The sequence below is a fragment of the Lolium rigidum genome, chromosome 6 (assembly GCF_022539505.1).
Source record: "Lolium rigidum isolate FL_2022 chromosome 6, APGP_CSIRO_Lrig_0.1, whole genome shotgun sequence".
Taxonomy (NCBI): Eukaryota; Viridiplantae; Streptophyta; class Magnoliopsida; order Poales; family Poaceae; genus Lolium; species Lolium rigidum.
This window is the reverse complement of record NC_061513.1, coordinates 314,211,990-314,237,315: the sequence shown is the minus strand read 5'-3', so window position 1 is coordinate 314,237,315 and position 25,326 is coordinate 314,211,990. Positions and strand designations below refer to the sequence as shown.

The 25,326-nt window shown below is 44.0% G+C and overlaps 2 protein-coding genes across 2 annotated transcripts; one reads left to right on the top strand and one right to left on the bottom strand.

Annotated features, from left to right (window-relative positions):
- Positions 1-299: 299 nt before the first annotated feature.
- Positions 300-11,043, top strand: LOC124664622. Its single transcript, XM_047202096.1, has 7 exons — positions 300-368; positions 6,632-6,726; positions 6,820-7,015; positions 7,241-7,327; positions 8,712-9,086; positions 9,473-9,635; positions 9,824-11,043. Exons 1-7 carry the CDS (start codon positions 300-302, stop codon positions 11,041-11,043), a joined length of 2,205 nt encoding a protein of 734 aa, XP_047058052.1.
- Positions 11,044-17,829: 6,786 nt separating this feature from the next.
- On the bottom strand, positions 17,830-20,111 carry LOC124661388 (E3 ubiquitin-protein ligase SINA-like 7). The gene is made up of 3 exons (XM_047199245.1): positions 19,833-20,111; positions 19,360-19,587; positions 17,830-18,827 (listed from the first exon to the last, which is right to left on the bottom strand). Exons 2-3 carry the CDS (start codon positions 19,477-19,479, stop codon positions 18,048-18,050), a joined length of 900 nt encoding a protein of 299 aa, XP_047055201.1. The 5' UTR covers positions 19,480-19,587; positions 19,833-20,111; the 3' UTR covers positions 17,830-18,047.
- Positions 20,112-25,326: the final 5,215 nt, after the last annotated feature.

Below are 25,326 nucleotides of genomic sequence, written 5' to 3'. Positions count from 1 at the left end.
CGAAAAAGAAATACGCAAAAAAAGATTTCAAACTGCTTTTATATTTGTGGAGATGAATAGAGGTCAACAAATACATCTGGAATTTCAGAAGTAAATTGCAGAAGCTAATTCTTCATATACTGTTGAACAGCTGTACTGTACTCTACCACGTAGAGTCATTCACCAAACACACTGAATATGTGAGGACCTGTCCAAAAAGGATCGGTTCAAAATACATTGGATCTAATTGTGCTCATATCTAAATCAAGATTCGAGAAACAAAATTGGTTTAGGCCACTGTTAACGACAGCGAATTGGGGATGGCAGACAGCAAGCATGGAAAGAGGAAGTACAACAGCGGCTGGTGCGTCTCCCACCGGCGCGTGGGCGTCAGTGCGACTTCCCCAGCTAGGTCCGCAATAGTGGCAGGGATATGGCGCTGCTTCAGTCCTGGGCGATAGGAAATGGAGGCGGGAGCTTGTTTGCATGCAGCCTCGCTCGCTGCGGCGGAGGAATCACGTTGGGTCATGGGCAGGATGGAGGTTCCCACGCATCGCGGGCAGGGTGTGGTAGGGGAAAAAGGAGAGGGGATACGTGATCGTTTTCAAGCAATTCATACAGAGCAAGAGGACCATACCGGATCTGAAGTTGTGGTGGCGCCCTCTCCTTCCTCATCTAGCTCCGCCATCGCCCTCGGTGGTCCAGCCGCTGCCGTGCAGAGATCGCCGGGGAGAGATGCCGCTCTGTCTCCTTCTGGCCGTTCTCGATCCCGTCGACCTTCGCCGCCCTCGGAGCTCTAGCCGTCGCCGCCCAGGGATCGTCGGAGGGAGGCCATGAGAGATTAAAAGAGGATGAACGGCAAGAAGGGAGATAGAGACGAGAGGATGAATCGGTGAATACAATATGCCTCAATTTACATGAGATGTGTGCAGATATGTTAATTGGTTGCTTTAAGATGTGTGCAGTCTTATCTGATGATTCATCCGTTTAAAAGGACGCTCGTTTTTTTATAAAGTTCCTAAAATTTATCAGAGGTTCCGGTCCCACAGATTTTAGTTCCGGTCCTATATTTTTGGTTCCGTCAATTTGGTTCCGTCTTTTTATTACCGTTGGATCGAGGTGGATGGATGGTTGTTAAAAATGTCAATCACTGTAAAACTTGTAATTTATTTATTATCAAAGGTCGATACATTGTCTCATAGAAACTAGTTTTTTTTTCCGAATCTTCTACCCGGATAGACTTATGAGAACCATCCGCCCTACTAGCTAAAATATGAGACATTCTATTGCTTTCCCTGCAGCTATAAACCTAAAATCAAAGACAACATGAGCAAATCCACGGGATAAGAGAACACATTCTTGGTAGATTGCCGCAGCTGGTCTATTTGAGTAGCCACCATCTATCACCGTGGACACAAATTCCATGAAGTACTATTTTTTTTCTCGATAAAGGAGCATCAGCCCCAGCCCATGAATTACTATTGACAATGTGTTTAGTACAGCCAACTTATCCTGCCCAGTATCACACCATCTCCCAATGCCGTAGCTTTCGCCGATGTTGATTGTTGCATCAGCGATCAATGAAATTTCAGAGTTGCTGCATGCCATAAACATACCCGCACAATTCGTATAACTGCTCCCGTTGCCCCAGTACTTACCTCAGCCTTGAAACGAGGCATCGAAATTCAATTTTCAGAATCCTTCCTTTGGCTTCTCCTAGCCATGCCTACATACACCCACATTTGTTTTGCAGCATTTGCATAATTGGTTGCAATTTCTAGTATTACCTGGGCAGATCGAACTGGGTTCACAATATTTTCACCATGAGTTATTTTGTCTTCTCTGCCCCCATATGTACCAACACACAGTTACCAGGAGCTCCTTCAGTCCCACGTCCTGGAACTTGACACCAATACGAGCAGGTAATCTCAGAAGAATTTCTAAGATCGATGAGCCCGATCTGTCAAGGGTTGACACCCCATTGATCTGCTCCAAGAATCCCAGTTCTCCTCATATTTGTAGCACGCGCTTGGGCACACGAAGAAAGCATGCAAAGTGTTCTCGCAATAAAGTTCACATACATGACAAACACTTCTGGTGATGATATGCATGTTTGCAAGAACACAATTACATGGGATAGTTCCATGCAAAAGCGTCAAGAAAAAATATTGACCTTTGGTGAAACCTTTAGAGAAAATACCTTCGACCACACCGGATTCACATCCATTGGTCCTTGGCCGTTTTTTGCGGATCAGTTTTCTTCCATGCCGAAAATCACGTCCAAATTAAAAATCTGCATTTTTTATGGAGGTGCCTTGACACCATGATCACCTCATGGCCCCACCAGATCCGTGCTTTTATATACCAATCATATATTTTACTGAATGTAGATAGCAAGTCCCATTTCACTTTTACATATTGGCAACAACGTCTTAGAATGTCAAATACTCCCTCCGGTCGTTTCTAACAGAGTACTTCACTGCATGCATGTTGATTAGCGTGGGCCCGTCTCGATTATTACCGACCAGAAGTAGTATGTGCATTACCTGAGAAGAGGGCGACAGAGGAAACATAAAGATCATAAAACACCGTTGGAATGGGATAGATGAAGGACAACACAGAAGTTCTACACACAACCCAGATATTGAAAGAACTAGACATTGCATGGTCATATGTTTCTACTAGAATATTCTAGGTCATTAGCTCAATTTGGAATTAGCAGAATTAATTAATTAGTGGTTGCATAGATTTCTATCAACAGGTAGTGATTACCTTCATACTAAGTTATATGTTTTTCTTTCCTCCCTAGCCAGTACTATTGTCCACATGTGAGTGTGAGTACATGTTGAAGTGCCACAACAAAACATTGAATATAATTTTTCGAAATAGAAGAAGCTCGTGATCTTCAGGGTCGGGCGCATGGGAGTGCGGCCTAAGCGGCCGTGTAGGGCCCATAATTTTTTGGGGCCCCAAATTTCCACGTAGGGCTATATAGGCACTCACATACTTATAAGCACCGCAAAAAAGAGATCACCATTTTTTCCATTTCTGCACTGTTCTAAGCACATTATTATGAAAAATGAAACTGTGTATAGGAGGAACTAGACATTTTTTGATATAGTAGAAGCGGGACTTGGCGTGACAATTCCGAAATTCGTCCCTGACATGAATCGAACTCCGGTCGTTGGGGTACACCACTGCGACCCTAACCACTGGGCTAAGCCCACGTCGGGATGACCAAGCAACTTGGGAATGGAGATGCATGTTTACTAGGTATACGGTACACCATAACTTTGGCAGACGATAATTTTGAGACAGAATGATGGCGAATTATTTGCACCATGTGTCCATCAGTGTCGGTTTAGTCATGTTGCTGATTTCAAACTTAGGTCTCTCCTTTCTAGCATGTAAGTTAGACAGTTAGTGCCAAGGAGGATGCTGGTTTAAGAAACTACAAATGTGGTTTGAGTACGGGCCATCTTGTTATATTTGAGAGCCGCATGTTTTATGGCATATCACTGAAGGCATCGGCTAGATGTGTGTAATATCCTATCTTGGATGATAGTAGTAGTTCTTATACAATGAGAAAGACTAGACATATCTGATGATAAAGAATGTAAGCTCCACCAACCTTTACTTCTGTGAATAATGCTTTCCTCCCTATAAATACTACTATATCCTCGTCTAAATAGATACAAGCTCCATTGTTCAACTTCGTATTCACACGTTAGTAATACTAGATTGGTATGTTCAATAGGTGGAAATAAAGTAGAGAGAGAGAGAGAGAGAGAGAGAGAGAGAGAGAGAGAGAGAGAGAGAGAGGGAGAGGGAGAGGGAGAGGGAGAGAGAGAGAGAGAGAGAGAGAGAGAGAGAGAGAGAGAGAGAGAGAGAGAGAGAGGGATATATAAGAAACTGTAGGAAAAGGAGACATCGAGATAATGCAAAAATTAGTAGTAGGAGAGGCCCTACTACAAATCAGTTAAACCTTGACGGACGATCCAAGTCCAAGGCTGATGAATCTCACATCCGTTAGTGACATCCTAGCAGTATGCTCACAGCTACAAAAGAGTAGCACTGACCTGTCAGATGGCTCTATGCTTGTAAGTGAAATTTTTAAGGAAGGTTCTGTCGGGCATACGTGAGTCCCAGTTAGCAATAAGAGATAGTTATTTTTTTGCATACGGAGAGCTTGGACGACAAAATTTTCTTCCATGTGTTCAAACTGTTGTGTGCTGTGCCATGATGATAGTAATTAGGTAACCAACCTATAAACGGTGTATGCTACAAGTTGTTCGCTATTATCAACTCGTTTTTGGCCATGTCTAATTGAAATTGTTAGGTTCTTGCTAATGAAGATTCTGTTATACTAGTTGTTAAATCTATGCCTCTAGTGCATACTTTGGTACATTAACTATTGTTTCCATATATCTTTTCTTATTGGAGAAAAATAGAAGGAAAAGGGAGGCAAAGCTAAGCCACATTTGACTAACGGATATGTAGGAGCTGATCCAAGGGACGCAAAGCTAAGCCACATTTTTTTTCTTATGGCAAACACATTGATACCATGAATTTAATTGTTATGACTGTGCATAAATTTGCATTTGATTTTATATATAAGAAAAATCATGAACTTATGAAATTTTGTGAGTTGTATGTGGTCTTAAACACCAAGAAAACTTCGAACCGAGTAGCGGGTACACAACTTTGTTCTATGCTTTCTGTTTAATATTTAGGTAAATAATAAACTTAGGCTTGAATACTAAATTTTATGTTCTATATGTTGCCAGAGTATTTCTATATTTATCAAATTAATTGTTTCAATAAAGCATTATTGTTTAATCTTTATTACTGATGTAATTAAGTGATATAATGCATCATCTTCAAGAAATGAAAGAGATCCAAGACTTATAAATTCCTTCCATTACTTTCAGTCCATGCTACCTCATTTTTTTCCGTCCTCGCCTACTGATTAATTCAATTTGCAAGAGATATTCTAGTGATTATGATTATAACCTATAAGTGTTCCTATCATCCTTAATACTACTCTGGATGTGAGTAGCACATTGGAAGGGTCCCAACAAAATCAGGATTAATGCTTGGTGTTGGTAGTAGATATGTTTGATATAGAAGACAAATGGGCATGTGAAGAGACATAGGTTTTCGAATATTGGCTTAGATATTTTGATATTAGACCAACACAATTTTTTTGAAATGAAGTTATACTAAAACTTATTACAATATTTCTTTACAAAGACAGTTGTGATTAATCATAGTCGACATTATTTTGTTTGAGGCGATATTAGTCCAAGTGAGAAGAGGGAAATCTTTTGACAATCCGGATATGCACATCTCTCTAAAAGTAGTGGGGCATCTCATGTTGAACCTGGCAGCACATGCATACGCATAAGGCCCGTGACTAGGACCGGTCCAATTGTTCGTCGGGTGGTGAGATCCCCAACCCCTTGCGCGCCATGTTGAGATGCACCTGCCTTACCCCCACTACTAACTACTACCCTCATCATCGGTTAAGCCCTACATCAAATACCATGGGTCCATATATATGCCGATGGTGAATGGGTTAGTCCACCCACATGAAACTAGTTTCTAGCACTCGGTGGCTCCCGATCGAAGTCAGCTCTAAGGGACATGATCCTCATAACCGCGTGAATCCGGTTCTCACATATTTAAGTTGTACCCATCTAAATGTGCTACACAACAATTGGTGGAGATGGAGGAGGGACATCAAATGAGGGTGGTGAAGCACGAGGTTCAACGGTTGATGGGAAAGGGCGTGGGGGAGGCAACGATAGAAACTTTTATTGCATCCAAAACAAGTTTTTGTGTCATTAGAAGATGGGTGTGATAGTTCTAAGTCTATTCTCAATAGAATGATGTCATCGAATCTGAGTTGCAACCAATGTTACAACTCATCTATAGCACGGAGCATAAAGCAAATCTAACAGTTTGGATGCACTTTTCTAGTTGCAACCTACCTTGCAATTAAATGTTTTTCATTTACAACCCCACTTGTTACTGAAAAAATCTTAGTTGCAACTCAATTGCACGAATCATGATGCTAATCCAAGGTTCAAGGAATCTAGTGAGCTCTAAACTAATTCCAAATCCGTTAGAAAATACATTTGTTTTATTACAAAACAACTGCATGGTTTTGAATTAGAAAAACTAGGTCCAAGGCTGGTCCACCCAAACACCCGTCGTGCCACGGGCTGGGCCGCTTCCTTAATTTGCTGATTTGGGCTACCCAGGCCCTACCCGGCCATTGGGCCAACAATTTCCAGGCCAGGGCGAAATTTTTTGGCCAGGGCTTCCGGCCGGGCTGCCCATACACAGTTATACACTAGCACCCATCTTTTCGACCTGATGTATGTAGTAGTATCCTAAAAATCAAGAAGCAGATTTCAGTAGCATCGGAAACAAAATTTTGTCCCATGACAAATTCGGGTGTCTAAGTTATCTTTCAACATTTTTTATTAAAGGATTGATAATCTGGAAACTACCAATGGAGCTGGGCCATAAATTAGTTGAGGAAGCCAGGATCGATCTGATCTAGCGCTGGAATTGCTAGCGATCGCTCTCGGTAGTCCGACGCCGAGAAGGGAGAAAACCAACGATCATTTTCTTAGCCTGTCAGACACACTTGGAGATGGCGGCCGCGGCGGCGGCTCCGTCGGCGGGGAAGCGGAAGCGGGATCTCTCCGAGGACGACGCGTACCTCATCCTCCACAAGTCCGTCCTTTATTTTCTCACCCTTTCCGCGCACCATCCCCAAGATCGCACTAGCTAGGGTTTTAGCGCGCCGCTCAATCTTCACGCATGCAGGTACACGCCCGCTAAGATCCTGACGGCGCTTCAGGAGGTGTCGCAGCAGGCGGAGAGGAGGAGAATCGACTGGAGGGCGCTGGCGGCCAAGACGGCCACGGGGATCACCTCCGCGCGCGAGTACCAGATGCTATGGCGCTACCTCGCCTACCGACACGACTTCGTCGAGAATGTCGACCGTAGCGCCCAACCTCTGGTTTGTAGTTTGTTCTCTCTTGATTTGTTTGCCAATTTCAGGTAGTTTCAGACGAGTCTCTTATCAAAGAAACTCACGTCCTGTTTAGATCTTAAGAGTTAAGATGCCTCATCTTTTGTCTGACGGTTTTCTTATACAGAAATTGGGTTTTGTTCTGCTGTCGCCTCATCTTTTGTCTGACGGTTTTCTGGTACTTGTGTTGCCCTTATTGGTGATGCATGGCAGGGTGATGAGAGCGACTTGGAATGTGACATTGAACCATGTCCTACCCCAAGAAGCGAAGCTGTAGCGCAGGCCTCAAGGTTCGCCAAGGTATCACATTTTGGTTTTGTGAGAAGCATGTATATGTTTCTGTCTCACAATGTATATGTTTCTGTATTGAAGCTTATATGTTTGATTAGCTTATCAGATGCTCATTTTGCATTCAGGATATATGCAAAATCCTAGTTTCTGTTTCACATATTTTCCTTGTTTATATGCATTATTCAGCTCCCCAGGTTTATTATCTTAGACACTGATAATTTTTTTTTACTCTAGCATTTTTTTGTATTTTGTTATGTGATAAAACCTATTTAGAGTGTGAGATGTGCCACAAACCAGTACGTAATATCGTGCCATGTATGTTATGAGCGTGTAACTAACATAGTATTGAAGACGATCATTGCACAATGTTCACTTCACTCAAAAGCTTGATTGATGCCTATTTTCAGATGGTAGATCGATAAAGCTTGTCGTTTCACTAGAATATTAGTATAGTGAGTATAGTCTCGGTTGTTTGAGAAGTACACAAATTCGCTAAAGGGAGATTGAATTCTTATGAGAGCTCCAAATTTCTTGTTCTGTTGTAGAGTGTAGTGTTCCATTTTATTTAATTTATAAGATAAGACTTCCTCGAATGACTCACGGATCGATTCACAAAAGAACTTCCTCGAATGACTCCCTCTCTATCAAGTTTCAAGAACTTCTGTTTCTACAGAATCTGTTTGATCTACCAATCCTGCAACTGCAACTATGAGTCTGTCTATCTTTATAAGTTTATATGATGTTTGATCCCTCCAGTTACAAAAGAGCGGTCATCTCTTCGCCCCCTCTAGTTACAAAAGAGCATAGCTATGAGCCTATGATATACATGTAGTCAAACTTTCTAATCTTGGTCCTTTTTAATATTATATTCGGTAAATGAAACTAATAGTAATACTCCCTCTGGTTCATATTAATTGACTCTAATATGGATGTATCTAGACACATTTTAGTTTTAGATACATCCATATTGAAGTCAATTAATATGAATCGGAGGGAGTACTACTTTTTCACCAATATAGTTATAAATAATTAAATATATCTCATTTACATTATAATTGAAATTACACTAGCAGTGGTACTTGAGTGTGTAGACCCAAAATGTCATCCTTAATGTACAAGGATCTGTTAATGTAGAATAGTTCTTCTGACAGTCTATAAGAATCTATAAGAATACATGGTAGATCTCATAGAATGAGGCTTATTTAGTGCACATATATGCAGAAGAATTATTTTGTCGAGTGTATGGAAAAGGCATACCTCTAGTTTATCAACCGCGTATTGATTACTTACAATGTGAAGTGTAATGCAATCGTGCCATGTACTATTTTCCTCTAGAGTTATTTGCTATCTTAGATATGCATACTGACACTTGATCATGTGATATAAATTGCAGGTCTTACTCTATGGATGTTCACGTGAGCAAGCTTTTAGTCATCGTGTTAAGTCAGAAGTTCCTATGCTAAACAGTCCAAATCATAAGATATCACGTGTTGCATCTGACAAACAGCTTGGTCAGCTTGGTCAGAGTGGCCGTCTAGCGAATGGTGCAGGTCCAGTTTCCAACTTAAAACGGGCATCCCATACAGGGTTATCTCCTGATCCTATTGATGGGAATGGACCACACAAAGTGAAAAAGCCAAAACCATGGTCTAAAGAGGAGGATGCGGACTTAACAACTGGTGTACGTAAGTGTGGTGAAGGAAATTGGCTGGACATTCTGCAAAAATATAGATTTGATAATACAAGATCTGCTGTTCAATTGTCTGAGGTAAGTCCGCAATCACTTTGGAAATTGCATATTAGCTTCTATTATGCTGCAGTTTATCCTTGTTTACATTCGTCATGTTTTCTGTAGTCATCCCGACTTATGGCATATACTGGTAAAATGGTTGGCAAATATGATAGGGTATGTGGGGCAAATACATGTGTGTGTCGACGTATTTATCCAAAGTTCCAAGTAGATATGCTTTTTGTTGCAGTTTTTATGTTACTTTCCCTAATGAGTTAATACAAGTTCCTTCTTAATCTTACTTGGGTTAATTTTATTATTTGTTATTTGCATTTAATTTCTGTATAATAACATTAATAGCATGATCCGGATGTGTAATATAATTTTTTCAGTAGAATTTTAGTAATGTGTATTGTTCTTTATAGAGATGGACACTAATTTCCAAGCGTCAAGGAGCAACCAAGATGGCTAACGCTGAACCAGTCGGTGTGAATTTCGATATGATAAAGGCTACTCAGGAGGCAGTTTCTATGGCTCTTGATAAGCGGCTTATGCGTAAGCCTGAATTATCATCATTAAGAAGATCAGGTATTTATGGAATTTTACATTATCAGTAAATGTTTTTCATTTATAATAGTGCTTATTTGCTGAACCATCCTTATATTTAGCATCCTATACCTTTGCTGCATATCTTAGTTCTCAGATGTAGATCTATTCTGGCAATCTATATAGACCTTGTGCTTGCCTTTTGAAACTCATTAAGTTTTCTCATGCAGGACCTTCCCAACCAAGCACTCAACACGCTCCAGTATTTCTGAGTGCGACAGCTGAGTCAAAATCTGCAGCACCATCTTCATTATTCTCGTTGCCAGTTCCGGTCCCTCTGCCTGCGCAATTTAAAGTTCTGATGCCATCTCCTCAGGTGCAACAAGCTTATGCCCAAGTTGCACCCTTAAGAGTGTCAAATACTTCAAGCAAGTCACGAAGTAACTCAAAGAAGCAAGTTGCACAAACAAATCCTACAAATGCTCCTTCCTCGATACAAGCTGCTGCTATTGCTGCTGGTGGACGAATCGCCACACCAAGCTCGGCAACCAAGTTGTTGAAAGGTGCTCAATCGACGAAATCCATGCATGTAAGATCTCGAGGAACAGGAGCTTCAAAAACTTCTGCAACCTCTAAATCATCCACTATGGCTGGTGAGTCTGAGACACGGATTGGTAGTGCTCGACACCCGGAACTTCCAAATTTTAGTGCCCTGACTTCACCTCCTCACGTGACTACGCAGTCAACCGGGCAAGTTAATGCTATCGTAGAAGTTGCAGCAGTTAGTAATCCCATGGAACAATCTGCTAGTGTACATTTGTTGGAAGCTGAGAGAATATTGAGCACCACACCATTGTCTGGCTCATGTGACAATATGGTAGAGATGGATGATGACTCTACATTTCGTGTAGTTACGATGGAGGACTTGTTTCCCGAAGATGTGAAGCAGTCTGATATTGTACATATAAAGGCGGAGGAGATCATAGGTACCGATACTGCCATGCTGGAGTTTGATCGCTATGTTGCCAGTCAGAAGAAAGAACAGAAACATCTACCCGCAGCTGAGAAAAGCATCCCTGTGTTTGATAGACCACCAGAAACCGCGAAGAAGACCAACAATCTTGGTTCAAGCTTTTCACGGGCGGTAACCTCTAGTGGCCTTGTTGGCACAGGCAATGCTGGTGTGTTAAGTAAACCATTAGGGAGGCAGCCATCTGGTCCAGGCACCATGAGCAAACAAAATAGGTGCCAAGAAATTTTGGCCCAGATGCAGCATTCCACGAACTCAAGAAGTAATAAAATTGTCAGGAATGCAGCTCCAGGCACCAGAACTCCAGCCAGGAATGCAGCTCCTAGCGCTGGAGCGCCAGCAAGAAATACAGCTCTATGCACTAGAACACTAGCTAAGAATGCGGCTCCCGGCAAGGGGAACTCTCCAGCCTACAAGTAGGCACGATAACATGCTAATGTCGTAATAATTGTCCTAGGAACCACATCTGTTAAATGTGAATATGGTCTCACACTCGTAAACATTATCGTTATTGTTTGGTTTCCCCCTTTTCATTTGCCCCCTTCCTTTCTGAACAAAGTAATAGGAGGTTCGTATTAATTGATTAGATTGGATTGCTTTTATCTAACAGTACCACAAGTAATTTGCATAAGGAAAACCCTGTTATACAATGCATCAACCGGGCGTTCGGAAACAACGCGCCCGGGTAAAAGTGAGGCGTGTCTTTTCCCCTTCTACCGTCGATGTGGACCATTCGTTTTCTGCCCCAGAGAGTGAGTCAAGGCAAGGTTGAGCTCCACCACGGCTCTGTACAACAAACGACGCCGACGAAGCCCTGCTGCTCGCGAAGGATATCCGACAGTGGTGATCTCGATGCCCATGCCACCACGAGCTCCCGTGGCGAGCTCCCGCCGGCGCCACGTCCCCTAGCCTACGCGCTCTTGCCGGTTCTGCGCATGCCCCACCCGCACATGCCTCATCGGCTGTCAGACGCCACACCCTTGTCGCCGCAAGCTCCCGCAGGCGCTCCCGCCAGCACCGCACACTCCTATCATGAGCTCGTGCCCTGGCCGTTGCCTCTGCGAGCTCCTGCCATGCCTATCGCCGCGGGTATGGGCCAACGACCGCCGGTGGATTCATTGCCAGCAACGTCAGATCGGCCATGGTGGTGTCTCCATGGGTATGGTAAAAAATTGATTTGCTCCAATGTTACATAAGTTATCATGTAATGTTATATACATTACACCAAAATGTTTTATGTATTGCAGAGAAATGTTGTTTACTAATGTAAATGTTGCATTTTTTAAATGTTACATACCTAGGGAAAAATGATCGATTTTTTTGTGTGCCAATAGCAAAAATAATTGTACCATCATTTCGCGACAAAACAAAAATGTTGGAGACCGATATTACATACTATGAAAAAGTGTACCACTAACGGAAATTTTTGTACCGCTGATACAAAAAATGGTTGAGACAAATGTTATATACTTTTAAAAAAATTGTTACATACGAACCGTTTTTGTATCCTAATCAGACACGCGAGAATCTCTCACTTAAACAGATCGCATGGTCGGGGGCAGCTGATATGAGGCATTTTTACAGCCGGTTGATCCCTAGCGCTTGCCTTAGCATAACTGTTTGGTTATTATATGTTGATTTGTAATGATGCCTGCATTCTGTTGGTTTTCCAAGTGCATGAATTTGACTGCCTCTAGGCGGTGTTGTATGGTACCAGTGTTAACCACCATGTTAAAATAGACGTTGTCATAACTTTGTTTAGTGCAATTGTCGCTCGTACATATGTTTGGTTGCGCCCGGACCATGAGGTGTACTGAAGTTGTTAACAATTTGAGAAATCTATGAGGTTCAGCCAATGGGGTTGATGCGCTTGCGGGCAATCAATAAACGAGGAGGTCGAATTATGGATCAAGGAAGGCTGCATCAGAAGGAAGAGTAGGTGGCTATGCCGTTGGCAGGGACTGAGACAGAGAGAGGGGGGCATAGCCCCTATGATCCCGGTAAAGAGTTCCAACTATGCTCTTCTCAGGTTCTTTCTTTCTCCTTCACCAGACCACAGAACTAATCAATCAATCTTGACCTAGACTTCCCATCTTCCCCACTTGATTCAGCTTGAAAGCGGAAAAGAAGCGACTTGAACACATCCTTCAGCTGGAAGCCCGATGGAATGCTTTCACGCCCTAAGGAGTCACCTTGAGAGTGCCATACACTTGGTCTGCTCGTGGACTGTAGTTTTCAAGCTTGCTACCGTGTCACTTTGAGCAAGGCGACACTGTTGTCTATCATCATATACAACCCTTGGAACTTGTGTGGATTTTGGAAAAAAAAATAGGCATTGCATCTTTTGATCATCCGTATGAAATCCTGGGCAATGGTTTCAGGTGGTTATTGACAACACTGCTTCCATTTGATAATAGGTTACATCATTTTACTTTGTAAAAGTATTTTTGTAACATAACACACTTTCAAAGTGAACATACATCGGTATGTACTCTACCAAGTAGCATATTCATAACTTAGATACTTATATTACACATGTACAAATGAAAATATGCTTTTCACCTTCTAATTAGTCTCCCATGTTATACTTCACATGAGGGCCCAAAATTTCTAGATACCGCCCTACTTGTGTCAACTCGAGCAAGGGTGAAGGAAATAAAAAGGCTTGACTGAGCAAATAACGTTTGTGCTCCTAGCTATTCAGAATTGCAAGAGGAAGCAACATGACAAGAAACTCTCTACGATATAAGCGAACAGAGGCACATTGCACTGAAATTGTTGATGGTCAGGGTGGAACAAATGAACGATGGTAGTCACACAATCATAAATTGTTGTACAGAATCACGATTAACATGCAGAAAATATGAGGAAATGCGGGGGAACATTCCGTATTTGAAATCATCAGTATGAAATCTTGGGCAATTGTTTCAGTTGGTTATTGACAACACTCCTTTGATTTGAAAATAGGTTACATCCAACCTTAGGATTTTACTTTGTAAAAGTATTTTTTTGTAAAAGAACACACTTTCAAATTAAATATCTGATATGTCGGTATGTACTCTACGAAGTAGCATATTCAGAAGTTATATTACACAGGTACAATCGAAGATATGCTTTCGTGCTTTTCGCCTTTTAATTTAGTCTCCCATGTTACACTTCACACGAAGGCCCAAAATTTCTGGATACCGTCCTAGTTGTGTCAAATCCAGCAAGGGCCAAGGAACTAGAAAGGCTTGACTGAGCAAAAAACATTTGTGCTCCTAGCTATTCAGAATTGCAAGGCCACAGAACATGACAAACAGCTCTCTACGAGATAAGCAAAGAGATGAACATTGTTGAAATTGTTGATGGTCATGGTGGAACAATGGTAGTCGCACAATCATAAGTTGTTGTAGACAATCACGATTAACATGCAGAAAATATGAGGAAATGCAGGGGAACATTCCGTATTTTCCTGGCGGACCACAGTAGCAACAAAGTTCGAGGACAATATCATCTGAGAAAAGAGAAAAACGAGGAGCCTTATAAATGTAACAAGCTACCGATTTGGAAAACACCGTTATTTAGTATAGGTTACCAAGGCCTGCAATAAAATAATATCTATACCAATTTGGCACAGCTGACTGGAAGAGTACTGGATCCCGGTAGATTTGTTGCTCCCAATGTCTCCTTTTCCCACTATTTATAAAATTTCTTGTGTTTCCCTCGAGTCTTATCCTATTCTTAACCAAAGCTAGTGTGGATATTTTCCATTGAGGTAGAGATAGAATGGTATATATAATGATGAAAACATATTTCACACAAGTGAAAATTCTTGGATTATTGATTTCTGCTGATGAATGCCAAGTCAGAGAAATTTCTTAGATTTGTCAAATTTTAAATGTATCAGAACTACAGAAGCAACATTGTCACATATATGGAGAATTCTTGGAGTACTATTTTTCAGAGTCAAAGAAAATTCTTACACGGATTGGAGTATTAATTCTTGGAGATTTTCCATCCGGCGGTGTCCTATGCGGTGCCTCATTATCGCCATGCAGACTCACACATGCGGTGGTTCGAGAGTAAAGCTCCACCCACCATGTTCAGCTAGACACTATAAATATGATAACAAAAGCATCTTATCTAATGGATATATGCATTATCATCTTGCTCGTTCTGCTTCGACTACAAACGTCTAACTTGCTTTGGACGACATGACGCCGCATCCTCTACCATCTTTTTCTAGTGCTTAGTCACATTAGGCAATCTAGAAACGAGAGGCCTCAGGAGCTAACCCTTCCCTTATTGGAGAAGGGGGTTAAATTTCACAGCATGCTCACTCAGATTACATCAGTGTGCTATGGAGGCAGTAGGATGAGGGCGAGGATGTAATGCTGGCAGGGATGCTATGCCACTGAGATTGCTTACGACCAGAGACCGTCCTAGAAGGCAGATAATAGGTGGACCATGTCCACGTTCAAGACAACGTTCGTGGTCTTGGGAAACTTGAACTGCTCTTCAATATCAAGGCACCCGATCTTCACCAAGCAGGGGTTCTAATTGGTGCTACAGCAGAAGATTATCTTTCTGATTAAATTAAAATAAGAACGTAACTATTTGGATGAACCAACATTACGAGAGTCGGTCACTCTTGGCAACCATCTCACCCACCCTTCAGTTGGCTAGACGAGTGGGCCATCACTCGTGCTCGTCTGCTACCACTACAAATGCGGTGAAGAGGCCGCACAACGAACTTGGCTTGGAACGGAAAGGAATTGGACGGCGGCTTCGGCCGAGGCTTGGCTTGGCCAGTGTTGCGTGTGTTGCTTGTTCCCCTTCTTCCTTCTTAGATTTTCCACGGTTCCTCAGAATCCAAGCTTGTAATCTGAACCAATTGATAAGCTAGATAAGTTGAGCAGTAGTAGCAGTGGACTCTTACGATTGGTATGAGAGCCAATTCGATCCCCTCCCCAAAATTCCCCAAAAGTTTCCACCCAATTATCCCCTACCACCAAAGCCATGGAGCCGACCCTGCTCATGAAGGTGATGTATGAATTCGCCATGGCTGACCCGGAGAACTTACGATCAAGAGTGGGCTGCCTGCCTCGCGTTGGTGAACGAGAAAAACGCCGCATCGGTTACTTGTCCGACGAGTTCTACCTCTTCTCTACACCACCGAGCTTGTGCCACCGCAGCAGCGGCGATGGCTTCACCAGCTGCAAGCTCGACTCCGACTTCTGTCCTATCGAGCTCGACGGCAACCCCTACGAGTCGTGTCACCCCTGTACCAAGACGACCTTACTCCGGAGGCCCGACGGCTACCACTTTCTCGTCAGCGGATCTGCTAGAACAACCCCAACCGCATCTCTGTGTGTTCCCTACAGCGTTGTGTCCATCAGCGGAAGTCTCGAGCCAGCATTTGAGAACGGAACACCTTTGACGGACCTCCACTCCGTCGTCCCCAGCGGCAGTGCATACCTCATCAGCGCTGCCAGCTACTGTCTTGGCTACTGCCAATGTTCCCATGGTGCTCCAAGTCCCTGCGGAGATTGACGTAATCTATGACGAAGTCGAAATTGGCGCACCAACTTAAATGGAAGTGTCAATTGAAGCACTAGTTAGACTTTACAGAAATATGATACTAAGATAATCTGGTAAGAAAATTATATGTAAGCCTAGACATGTTCTACTAGTGATGGTCCACCGGGGAGCACAAGAAGTCAAGAAGGCACTAAAGCTCATGGATTAAACATTGTTCTGCTCCACAAGACATTCTGGTTTCATGGTTTGTAGGAACTTAGAGCAAGTCCAAGAGGCACCCTATAACCTACCCAATCATAAATGTAGGGGAGAAAGAGAAGAAAACACCCTCGAACAGCCCCCTACACATGCCACCAATAAATCTGCGTCCCCAACCCATCTCTCCTTCTTCCCTATACATTGGGATGATGGAAGCCTCCCCTATACAAGTAATGATAAAGTTAATGCCTACTTAGGTTATTGATGCTCTATTATTTGTGAAGTTAGGTACAAAATATTCTTAAAATATAGGTGAATATGGTATAGGGAAGAAAGTATGGAAGAGCTGTTGGAAATGAACAAAATTTAGGGGAAGAATCTTCATAGGGGAAGCCCCTACAAAAAGATATAGAGGGAGAAATATTGGGGGGCTGTTGGACTTAGAGCAACTCTAACATAAAAAAGAGCCGGAACCAAGCTCCGTGCGCTTGCTTGTTGGTTCATGGTGCGTGGAGCAGAGTTCACAGCATAGAGGGATTCCGAACATTTCCTTACTTAAGGGGCAGCTACATTGTGGGAAGCGCAAGAAAGCACTAAATTTTCCAATGTATGTTAGTTTTACGTTTCTAACATGCACTCCAAACACTAAATTCAGGTTACTTCTCTTGGATAGGAGTGTGGCCTGATAAGCAACTTTATCCCGTTTCTGTGCCTGATTGCTTGTGCTGACCCTCACCTACCCAGGTTGTGCTAGATGCTGAGTTTCCATCACATTTCCATTAGGTGATTATTCAGAGGATCGAACCATATACTCAGGTCTCAGGAGACAAAGCAGGTCCATCTTCTAGGTAGCTTGGCACGAGAAGGCCTTTCAACAGAGCAGACAATGGCCAACGTAAAAAAAAAAAACAAGAAAAACAAAAAAACAAAAAACAGATGAGCGCAGGAGCTTTGAACTGAATTTTAGTTTGAAAATCCATTAGAAACTGCTGGAGTAACAGGAGCTTCCACACATTCAATTCCTCTGTATTTATACACTTAATGGACCCATAGAGTTTATGGTACTTATTCAAAAACAGATGAGATCTTATCTGCCATAAGTCTAATCTATGCCCAAGTATACAGATACAAGTAATCCATTTCACCTGATTCTAACTTGAAACAGTAGAATGCAATGGCCAAGTTGTTAAAAGGGTAGACATGGTAACGTGTAACAACTTATCTGTCATCACATAGTTGCATACTTAGTTATGATGCCCAGCGGCATCACTGATATATACAGCTTGTTATTTGCGTATAGAACTACAGCTTGTTCTTTGCGCATAGAACTACATAAAACATTCTTATGATTCAAGAAAACATTTCACCTACAACTTTTGGGTCTCATGTATGTACAGAGAAATGAAAGAGAATGCATTAAGGTTATCGTGCAAGAAGTGTAAAACAGGATGACTACAAGTTACTGGTTCATACTCATTAGTCACGTAACAAAAGCACAGAAAAGTACTAAACTTAAACTTAATATACAACTTTATAGCAGGTCATGGACTGCGTCACAAGTTGAGTTCCGAACACCAAAACATGCATTGTTGAAACAACTACCATACTTAAGATCGTAGACTCAACATATATCCTGGAAACAGAAAGCTGAAACCCAGGCATGATAACAGCAACACGCTACACCTCTGGAATACACAGATATATTATGAATCAGAACAATGAATACGAAGTTTACGCTGAAGAGCAAAGGCTATAACCTTTCCTTGAGGAGCAGGAGTCGGGCCCTTTCCTTGGAGACTGGCTCTGCTGACACTTAAAGCTTGATGGATGGTGATTCCGAGTAAGATACCGTTTCGATCATCAGGGATCTTTCCCTTGGGCAGAATTAAGTCAAAGCCCTCCGGGAATCCATCATACAATGAAGAGCTTCTGATATGGCAACTTGAACTTTCACAAAAACCAGTCGCGGAGCAGTCGTAGTTCATATTACATGTGAACTTGGGTTCCGTAGTGCTAGGTTGGACGCAGATGATTGAGATAGCATGTCCAGTAGCCACCAATGACATCTTGAGCAGGAAAAAATAGTCGGTCCTGTTGCATTCCAGAACATGTAAGCCCAGCTGTAACTGGAGAGAGACCGTGTCAGAATCTGGGAGGGTTGTAGATGGAATCTCATGATCAGTGGTTAAATGGTACACAAGCGAATCCGTTGGCCCAAGGAAGGTACAGGAGGGCACTGGGCAGAAGCACCCCCAAGCAGCGCACACCCAAGGAGCGCACGCCTTCTCGTGTTCTACTTTCTGGTAGTAAGTGACGTACTTGGTGCATCCGTACATGGCATTGGTGCAAGGAACCTTGACTGACTGCACGACATGTTCCATCCCAAAGCAGCGGGTGAAGGTAGTTCTGGCAGAGCATATGTGGCACTTGTTGTCCAGGTACTTGCTACGGCATGACGAGCATAGGAAATGCCCCACGGAACACTGTTCAAGAGAAAGGATTAGCTGGGTCCTCGTGAAGATAACTTTTAACAGCAATATTTTGTTTCAGGAAAACTACACAAGGCCACAAAATGATATGAAATGCCCCAAAGAACACTGGAAGAGAAAGGATTGATTTGCGTCCTTGTAAAGATAACTTCTAACAGAAATCTTTTGTTTTTGATAAACTACACAAATACAGAAATGATATGTAATGCCCCACGGAACACTCGAAGAGAAGGGGTTAACTGTGTCCTTGCAAAAATAACTACGTACATATATCTTTTGTTTTTGATAAACTACAGAATTAGACAAATGATAGGAAATGTCCCACAGAACACTGGAATAGAAAAGATCCGCCTTCATAATTTCAGCTACTACAGATATTATGGGTTCACAGGAAACATTTTCTTGCCAAGTAGCACTACATCCAATGATATATTCATCAAACCTCTCACAGTGAGCTTTATCAGAAATGAAATAAAATCTTGAGTACAAAGACAAGTCGATATGCTCATAGGCGTAGTGCATTTACCTGGAATATCGGAGGCTTGAGGGGCTCAAAGCAGATGGGGCAGTCAAGGGTGTCCAACTCCATGGTGACAGTCAGCCTCTTGCCATTGTTTGCTCCCTCACGCTGTGCGTTACCATCCATCGCCAAGAAAACTCAAAGGTTCCAGCACTAGCTTCCTTGGTGTGTGCTGCTAGTATTAATTACGAGACCCCAACCTATTGATCAAGTCAATCTCACCGCCCTGCTCTCCTGTTCCACAATATATGCTGATTAAAGTTATGGAACTGGAAGTGATACTGGCATATAACAGGCATGATTTAGACAGAACATGCACACATTTGCAGACAACCGAGAGACGGAGCACTGTTATTTCACACAAATTGCGCTAATTTCTTGATCAGTTCAGTAGCGGACGAGCTATATATGCAAGCAGTGTGACAAAGAAGTAGAAGGAAGCCTTCCACTTTATTCCGATGGGATAGATGTAGCTGTACCTGAAATCTACTTGGCCTTCCGGCCTCGAGGTTTGCTGCACTAGCAGACCTGGCCAACATCAACATGGCTGCTGTCCAGGTCGTCGTCTCCTGATGGCGGCGCCATCAGCGATGAGTACGTCGCCTCCCCTGCGACCCCTCTCCGGGACCTGCTCCTGCGGAGGGGAAGAAGGGCTGGAGGAGGGTACTGCTCCCGTGCCGGCGAGCTCTCACGCGCGGGCGTCGACGCGAGCGCGAGGAGAGAAGGGGGGAAGGGAGATGGGGTGGGAAGAGGAGGTGACGGCGGCAGGGTTCGACGGCGGCAGGGTTCGGCGACGGATGTGGAGGCAGGCAGTGTGGTGCCGGAGCCTCGGAGGGGACGGGAAGCCGGTGGGCTGGATATGGGCCTGGGTATTGGAAGACTTTGCAGTGACCAAATTCACCAGCTTCACGCAGGGTGAGTTGGGTTAGAGCATCTCCAGCCGTTGGGCTTCGGGCCGAAATCTAGGGTTATTTAGGATCGGATGGGTGTAAAGTTTAGTTTGAGGAGGTCTATTTTCCAGCGACGAGTTTAGGATGGATGAAAATTTTGGACAAAACAAGACGAAATTTGTTCAAACATAGGAGAAATTTAGAGATATTTAACATATATAGACGAGTTCGTACATATATATGTCAAATTCGTAATATATTTGAATTCGGCTAGAGGGACATATTAACTAAAATTTAAAAACGGCGATCTACATGCTGAAATGGCGGTAGAAGGCCGTGTAGTCATCGTTGTCATCGCTGGAGTTCCCGGCGTCCTCGAGCGGCGGCGCCTCGTACCAACAGCTTGAACCCTGGCCAGGGTGGCCGCGTGGCGGCGTCGCCCGATAGAAGTCTTCGTCGCTGCTCTCCTCGAGCTTGATGAGCGGCACGGGCGCGACGGGTGCGGTCGGTGCGGCGGTCGGTGTGGCGCGGACGGCACGGCGCCATGCGGCAGCCAAGTCCAGCAAGCGCCTCTGCTGCTCCGCCTCCTGCCGCTACCAGTCCCGTCTAGACCAGTCGAGCGCGGCATCCATGGGGAGGGCGTTGTCGGCGGGGACGAGGTCGTTCAACGACCTAGCGATCGCCTCCGCCACCGTGGTGCCCTCGGCACGCTTGGCCTCCTCCTCGACGAGCTGGGACGCGGCGGCGTCCGCTGCGGCCTCCTTCTTCGAGGTCTTCCTCTTGCGGTCGCACGAGGGAGACGACAAGCGATGCCCCCTGGTCGCGGATGACAAGGGCGCCGCTGCTGCGCCCTCTGGTCGGCGGTGGAGTGGTCGTCTCCTTCTTGACGACGGTCGGCGTCGCGGGTGGAGGAGCCGACCCGCTGGACCTCGACGCCGACCTCGACCCTAAAGACGAGGAGGACGTCGCCATCCGTCGTGGCGTCCAGGAGCTACCGTGCCGGCGCGACACGGTAGACGCCACCGGCGGAGACATCCCCAGAAAGGGGGAGTTCCCACCCTTGATGTGCGCGAGCACGTTCTCGACGGTGCGGCCAGGCCCGCTCCACCAGTGGCGGTGGTCGGCGGCATTGTTTCGCGCGGGATGAGGAGGAGGGCCGTCGTACGCGGCGAGTTCTCACTCGTACCTTTGTCGGAAGAACTCCATCCAGGGGTCGTAGTTTTCCGGGAAGAAGCGTTCCTCCGCGCGCTGCTCATCATTGAGGGTGACGAGCACCGCGTCGATCTCCGCCTCAAGCACGGCGCGACCGATTGGCGGCGGCGGGATCGGGACGCCGCCCGCGCTCAGGCGCCAGCCTCCGGGCGAGCGGAAGTCCGGCGATGGTATTAACTCGCCGCGTGGAAGCTACGTGTCCAGCGAAGACTGGCCGGCGGCAGGCTTTTACAGCACGCGGAAGACGATGTGATGAGGACAACGATCGGCCTTTCTCGCCGACAAGTCGGAGCCACCAGCCGCGCGGGAAGTTTTCTCGGCGTTTCCCGCGCTCTCATTTCCTCTGGACTCCCCGAGCGCCCCCGGGGGGCGGGGATGACCTGGGCTCCCCGGATGGATGAAAGCCTAAATCCGAACGAAAACGAGGATCCGGGGACGCGACTAAGCCGTTTTCGTCCATCTGAATGAAAAAAAGGCGTCCTGGGGATCTTCCCGGGGAGACGGCTGGAAATGCTCTTAAGCATTCTTTTGGATATATTTAGTATTGCGATTTCTGAAGAAAAAACTATAATTTTAAATACTCTGAGGATTTGTTGGTACAACAAGGCGCTTCCATGGCCGTGACGATTCAGTTATCTATACCTAATCTCTACTATTAAGAGCAAACTGGTGAATGCCTGGTGTCACATTTTCAGGATGGACAATAATACCCCCCACGTCACATAGAAAACGCAACTAACAAAACAACACCAGCCCGTCACGTTACACACCCATCCACGTCACAAAGAAATACCAGCCCGTGGATCACACCCAACTCACGGACCCTCAAACAGAATTGAGAATCAAATCCCCTATATTTTAGGATCATAACAAACGGGAACCATCGCTTCAGATTCGTAATATCATCATGTGCTCGGACACCTCCCGCTGCCCCACGTAGCGCCACCGACGTGCACAACCTTCCATGCCTCCTAGCGCCGCCGCCCCCGCCCTCCTTCGCTTCCTCGAATTCCAATTGTTGTTGCCATGCTACCTCGCTGAACCGATGCCTTACAGTATGAATTCCAACGTGGCCACCCTCAGTTCGCTCGCCGCGCAGCCTAACGGAATAGCACACCGCCAGGCTCGTGCGGAGGTTGGGTCTGAGCGCGTTATGTCCAGCTGATTCATGGGCACGCCGTGACCGCCGAACTCCAGCGCGGCGTTCGACCTCGCGCGGTTTGACGGTTGACACAGCTCTTCCGTTGTTGGATCGTCTGATGCCTCCTTCCATGTCTGTTCAACAGCCACCGACCACGTGTGCCCTAACACGGCACGATCGCTCTCCAGCCTGCGACCTCAGACCACGGCAACGGTACACTCCGATCCTTCCCGATGGGATGATACTGGTTGCGTTTTTCTCCCCTTCTCTGAATTGAGTGCATCCCAGGGCACCGTATCTGAATTTGCACCCTGTTCTCTTCTGCATATTCCGGGTGCGGATCAATCAACTGGAGCTAGCGGCCTAGCGCTACTATTTTGCTGTAATTGCGTGAGTGAAGTGTCACTTCCTGATGAATTAGAATGGTTTTGGTAAAAGTAGCATGCCTGTAATAGTGTGATTTTTTTTAGATGATATTGACCAACTTTATTCTGTGATTACTTTGCTTGGTTATTTTTAAATATGGAACAGTATAACCAGGTGTAGATGATAATAAGACACTGACCAAGTGTATTCTGTTTTCCTCAATTTCAGTCTGATGAGGATGATGGATCCGAAGAGATATCCTTAGAGGATAAAGTGCAACATGTACCTTTAAATTCCTCTTTAAAAGGTGCATGCCTCAGCTTGTATATTTCATCTCAAGACCATTTCTGGACGAATGCCTCTTTACAGGAATTTTATTTGCAAAGTAAGGAGACAGTATGACACATAAATAATTGTTGATAGGCTTTGATTGAAATATTTTAATTCTAAACTAGAGCTTCTTTACAGTTCTCACATTTTGGGTAGCAGCCTGACATTCTTGGATATGGATGACCCATCCGAAGACATCGCCGACCTTGTAGTGAGCACTGGACGCTGTGTCCTGGTTGTCACCACATCAACCATCAAGGGACTGCTCATTATGATGAAGTGCCTGAGCCTGCCAAGATTGGTGCTGTAGGTGCCGAACCTGCACATGCAGAGTAGGGAAGTGCCTGGTGTGTTCTCCCCATTTTGCATTTTTTAGACTAATATGACAGGGAATTGAAAAGGTGTGCTGGGGGCGGGGGATGGATCTGGTTTACCTACTGAACATGTGGAAGGCCAGGAAGGAAAGGGAAATGCTGAGCTTGATGCTGGTGAGTCTGAACTGTGTATAATTTTTTCTTGATTGCAGCAGTTTTTGGTTATTGATGGGGTGTTAAATAGTATGTAACTGTGTGATGAAGTAGCGTGGAGGAAAACGACAACAAGATAAGAAGTGGATCAAGTATTTTTGACCATGGAGAAGAAGAGGATACGTGAAGTAAAAAAAGGCAAAGGAAGACTGGCAAGGTGATGAGCCTGGCGCCGATGATGGCACACATGCTTAAATTGACGACAGTAACCGGCAGCAAGGGCAAATGACATAGGAGAGACATACGATGGGTAGCAAGCTCCCCGACAAATGCAAATAATATTATCTCACATAATTGCAAATGCAATTAAAATGATCGTATATATTTCTTATTGCTTGCTTCGAGAGATTGCAAGTAATAGCATTGCGTATTCAAAATATTAAGCATCAAACAGGTATATAGGTACATACTGGTTTGGTGCATGGTATTCATCAAGGAAATCAACGAAAACTTTGTTATTTTAAATACATTTGTGCTTCCAGTTCTTTTGATTCAAATACACATTGTTAATACCTTGCTTTACAAGTATGATCATAAAACACAAATAGAATGATATATAAGTATCTAACAGTTCCGACAAAATAACCTTGAGAGGATAGGAAATACATTGAGGTGATTGGTGATTTATAAACTTTGCTTCTTTTTCACCGTAGAAGATGAGGTGAGACCTAAGGGCCATGATCATAGCATCAGACTACTACACAACGGTTGCGGTCCGGAACTATGGAGCTGAACATGTACATGCACAGTAGAACATGACTGTCTCACTAGAGGCACATGAGAACCTAGCTGCTGAAGATCACCAGGATGTTGATGGTTTATTTCATATAGTATTAATATTGTCATCATTATTGCTGCTATTGTTTGTGCTGAATCAATATTAATTATCATTGGAAATAACTTCATCTAGGATAAAAACTGTAAGGTCACTCCATATTGATTGGGGATTTGCAAGGTTAAATGGTTTTTATATGTTGTTTCATATGGATCTAGGGTACTGATATGTAGAGAATAACATAGAGCGACTTTGCATTGGTGTTCTAGGAAAAATCTAGAAATTAGAACTTACTAGATCTGTGCATAAATTTATTTGTATCTCACACTATTTGGCGGAAGGATAAGAATAGATTATAGATGAACCGAGTACGTCTAAAATCTGATGGGTCTTAGGAGTTCACAACAGAGTAACATTCTTTTTGTGATATTAGAGAGTAATATTATTGTCCATCTGTTTCTTTTTTACTTCACGCGTAGTATTTTCCAAGTATACTAATGTGGTTGCTTTACTAATTATCTTATTAGCATCACCTGGATATATTTATAGCATCGCTTGGATATATTTATATAAATGCTTCAGTTTACCTTTGGCATGAGCATTACATATAGTTCAGTGATCCTATGTGACTAATCCAAATTTTCATTCATTTCCACGTAGAAATTTGGTTCTAGCAAGATCTGTTTTTATTGCATTTTTATTCATTATTAGGAGGTATAGGTCTGGAGTTCA

Bases quoted from the DNA above. Each gene is read 5' to 3' on its own strand.
- LOC124664622 (XM_047202096.1), top strand. From the start codon at position 300: ATGGCAGACAGCAAGCATGGAAAGAGGAAGTACAACAGCGGCTGGTGC. The intron at 369-6,631 runs GTCAGTGCGACT...TTAGCCTGTCAG, and splicing joins TCTCCCACCGGCGCGTGGGC to ACACACTTGGAGATGGCGGC. The intron at 9,087-9,472 runs GTAAGTCCGCAA...TGTTCTTTATAG, and splicing joins CTGCTGTTCAATTGTCTGAG to AGATGGACACTAATTTCCAA.
- LOC124661388 (XM_047199245.1), bottom strand. From the start codon at position 19,479: ATGGATGGTAACGCACAGCGTGAGGGAGCAAACAATGGCAAGAGGCTG. The intron at 18,828-19,359 runs GTAAATGCACTA...TCTCTTGAACAG, and splicing joins TCAAGCCTCCGATATTCCAG to TGTTCCGTGGGGCATTTCCT.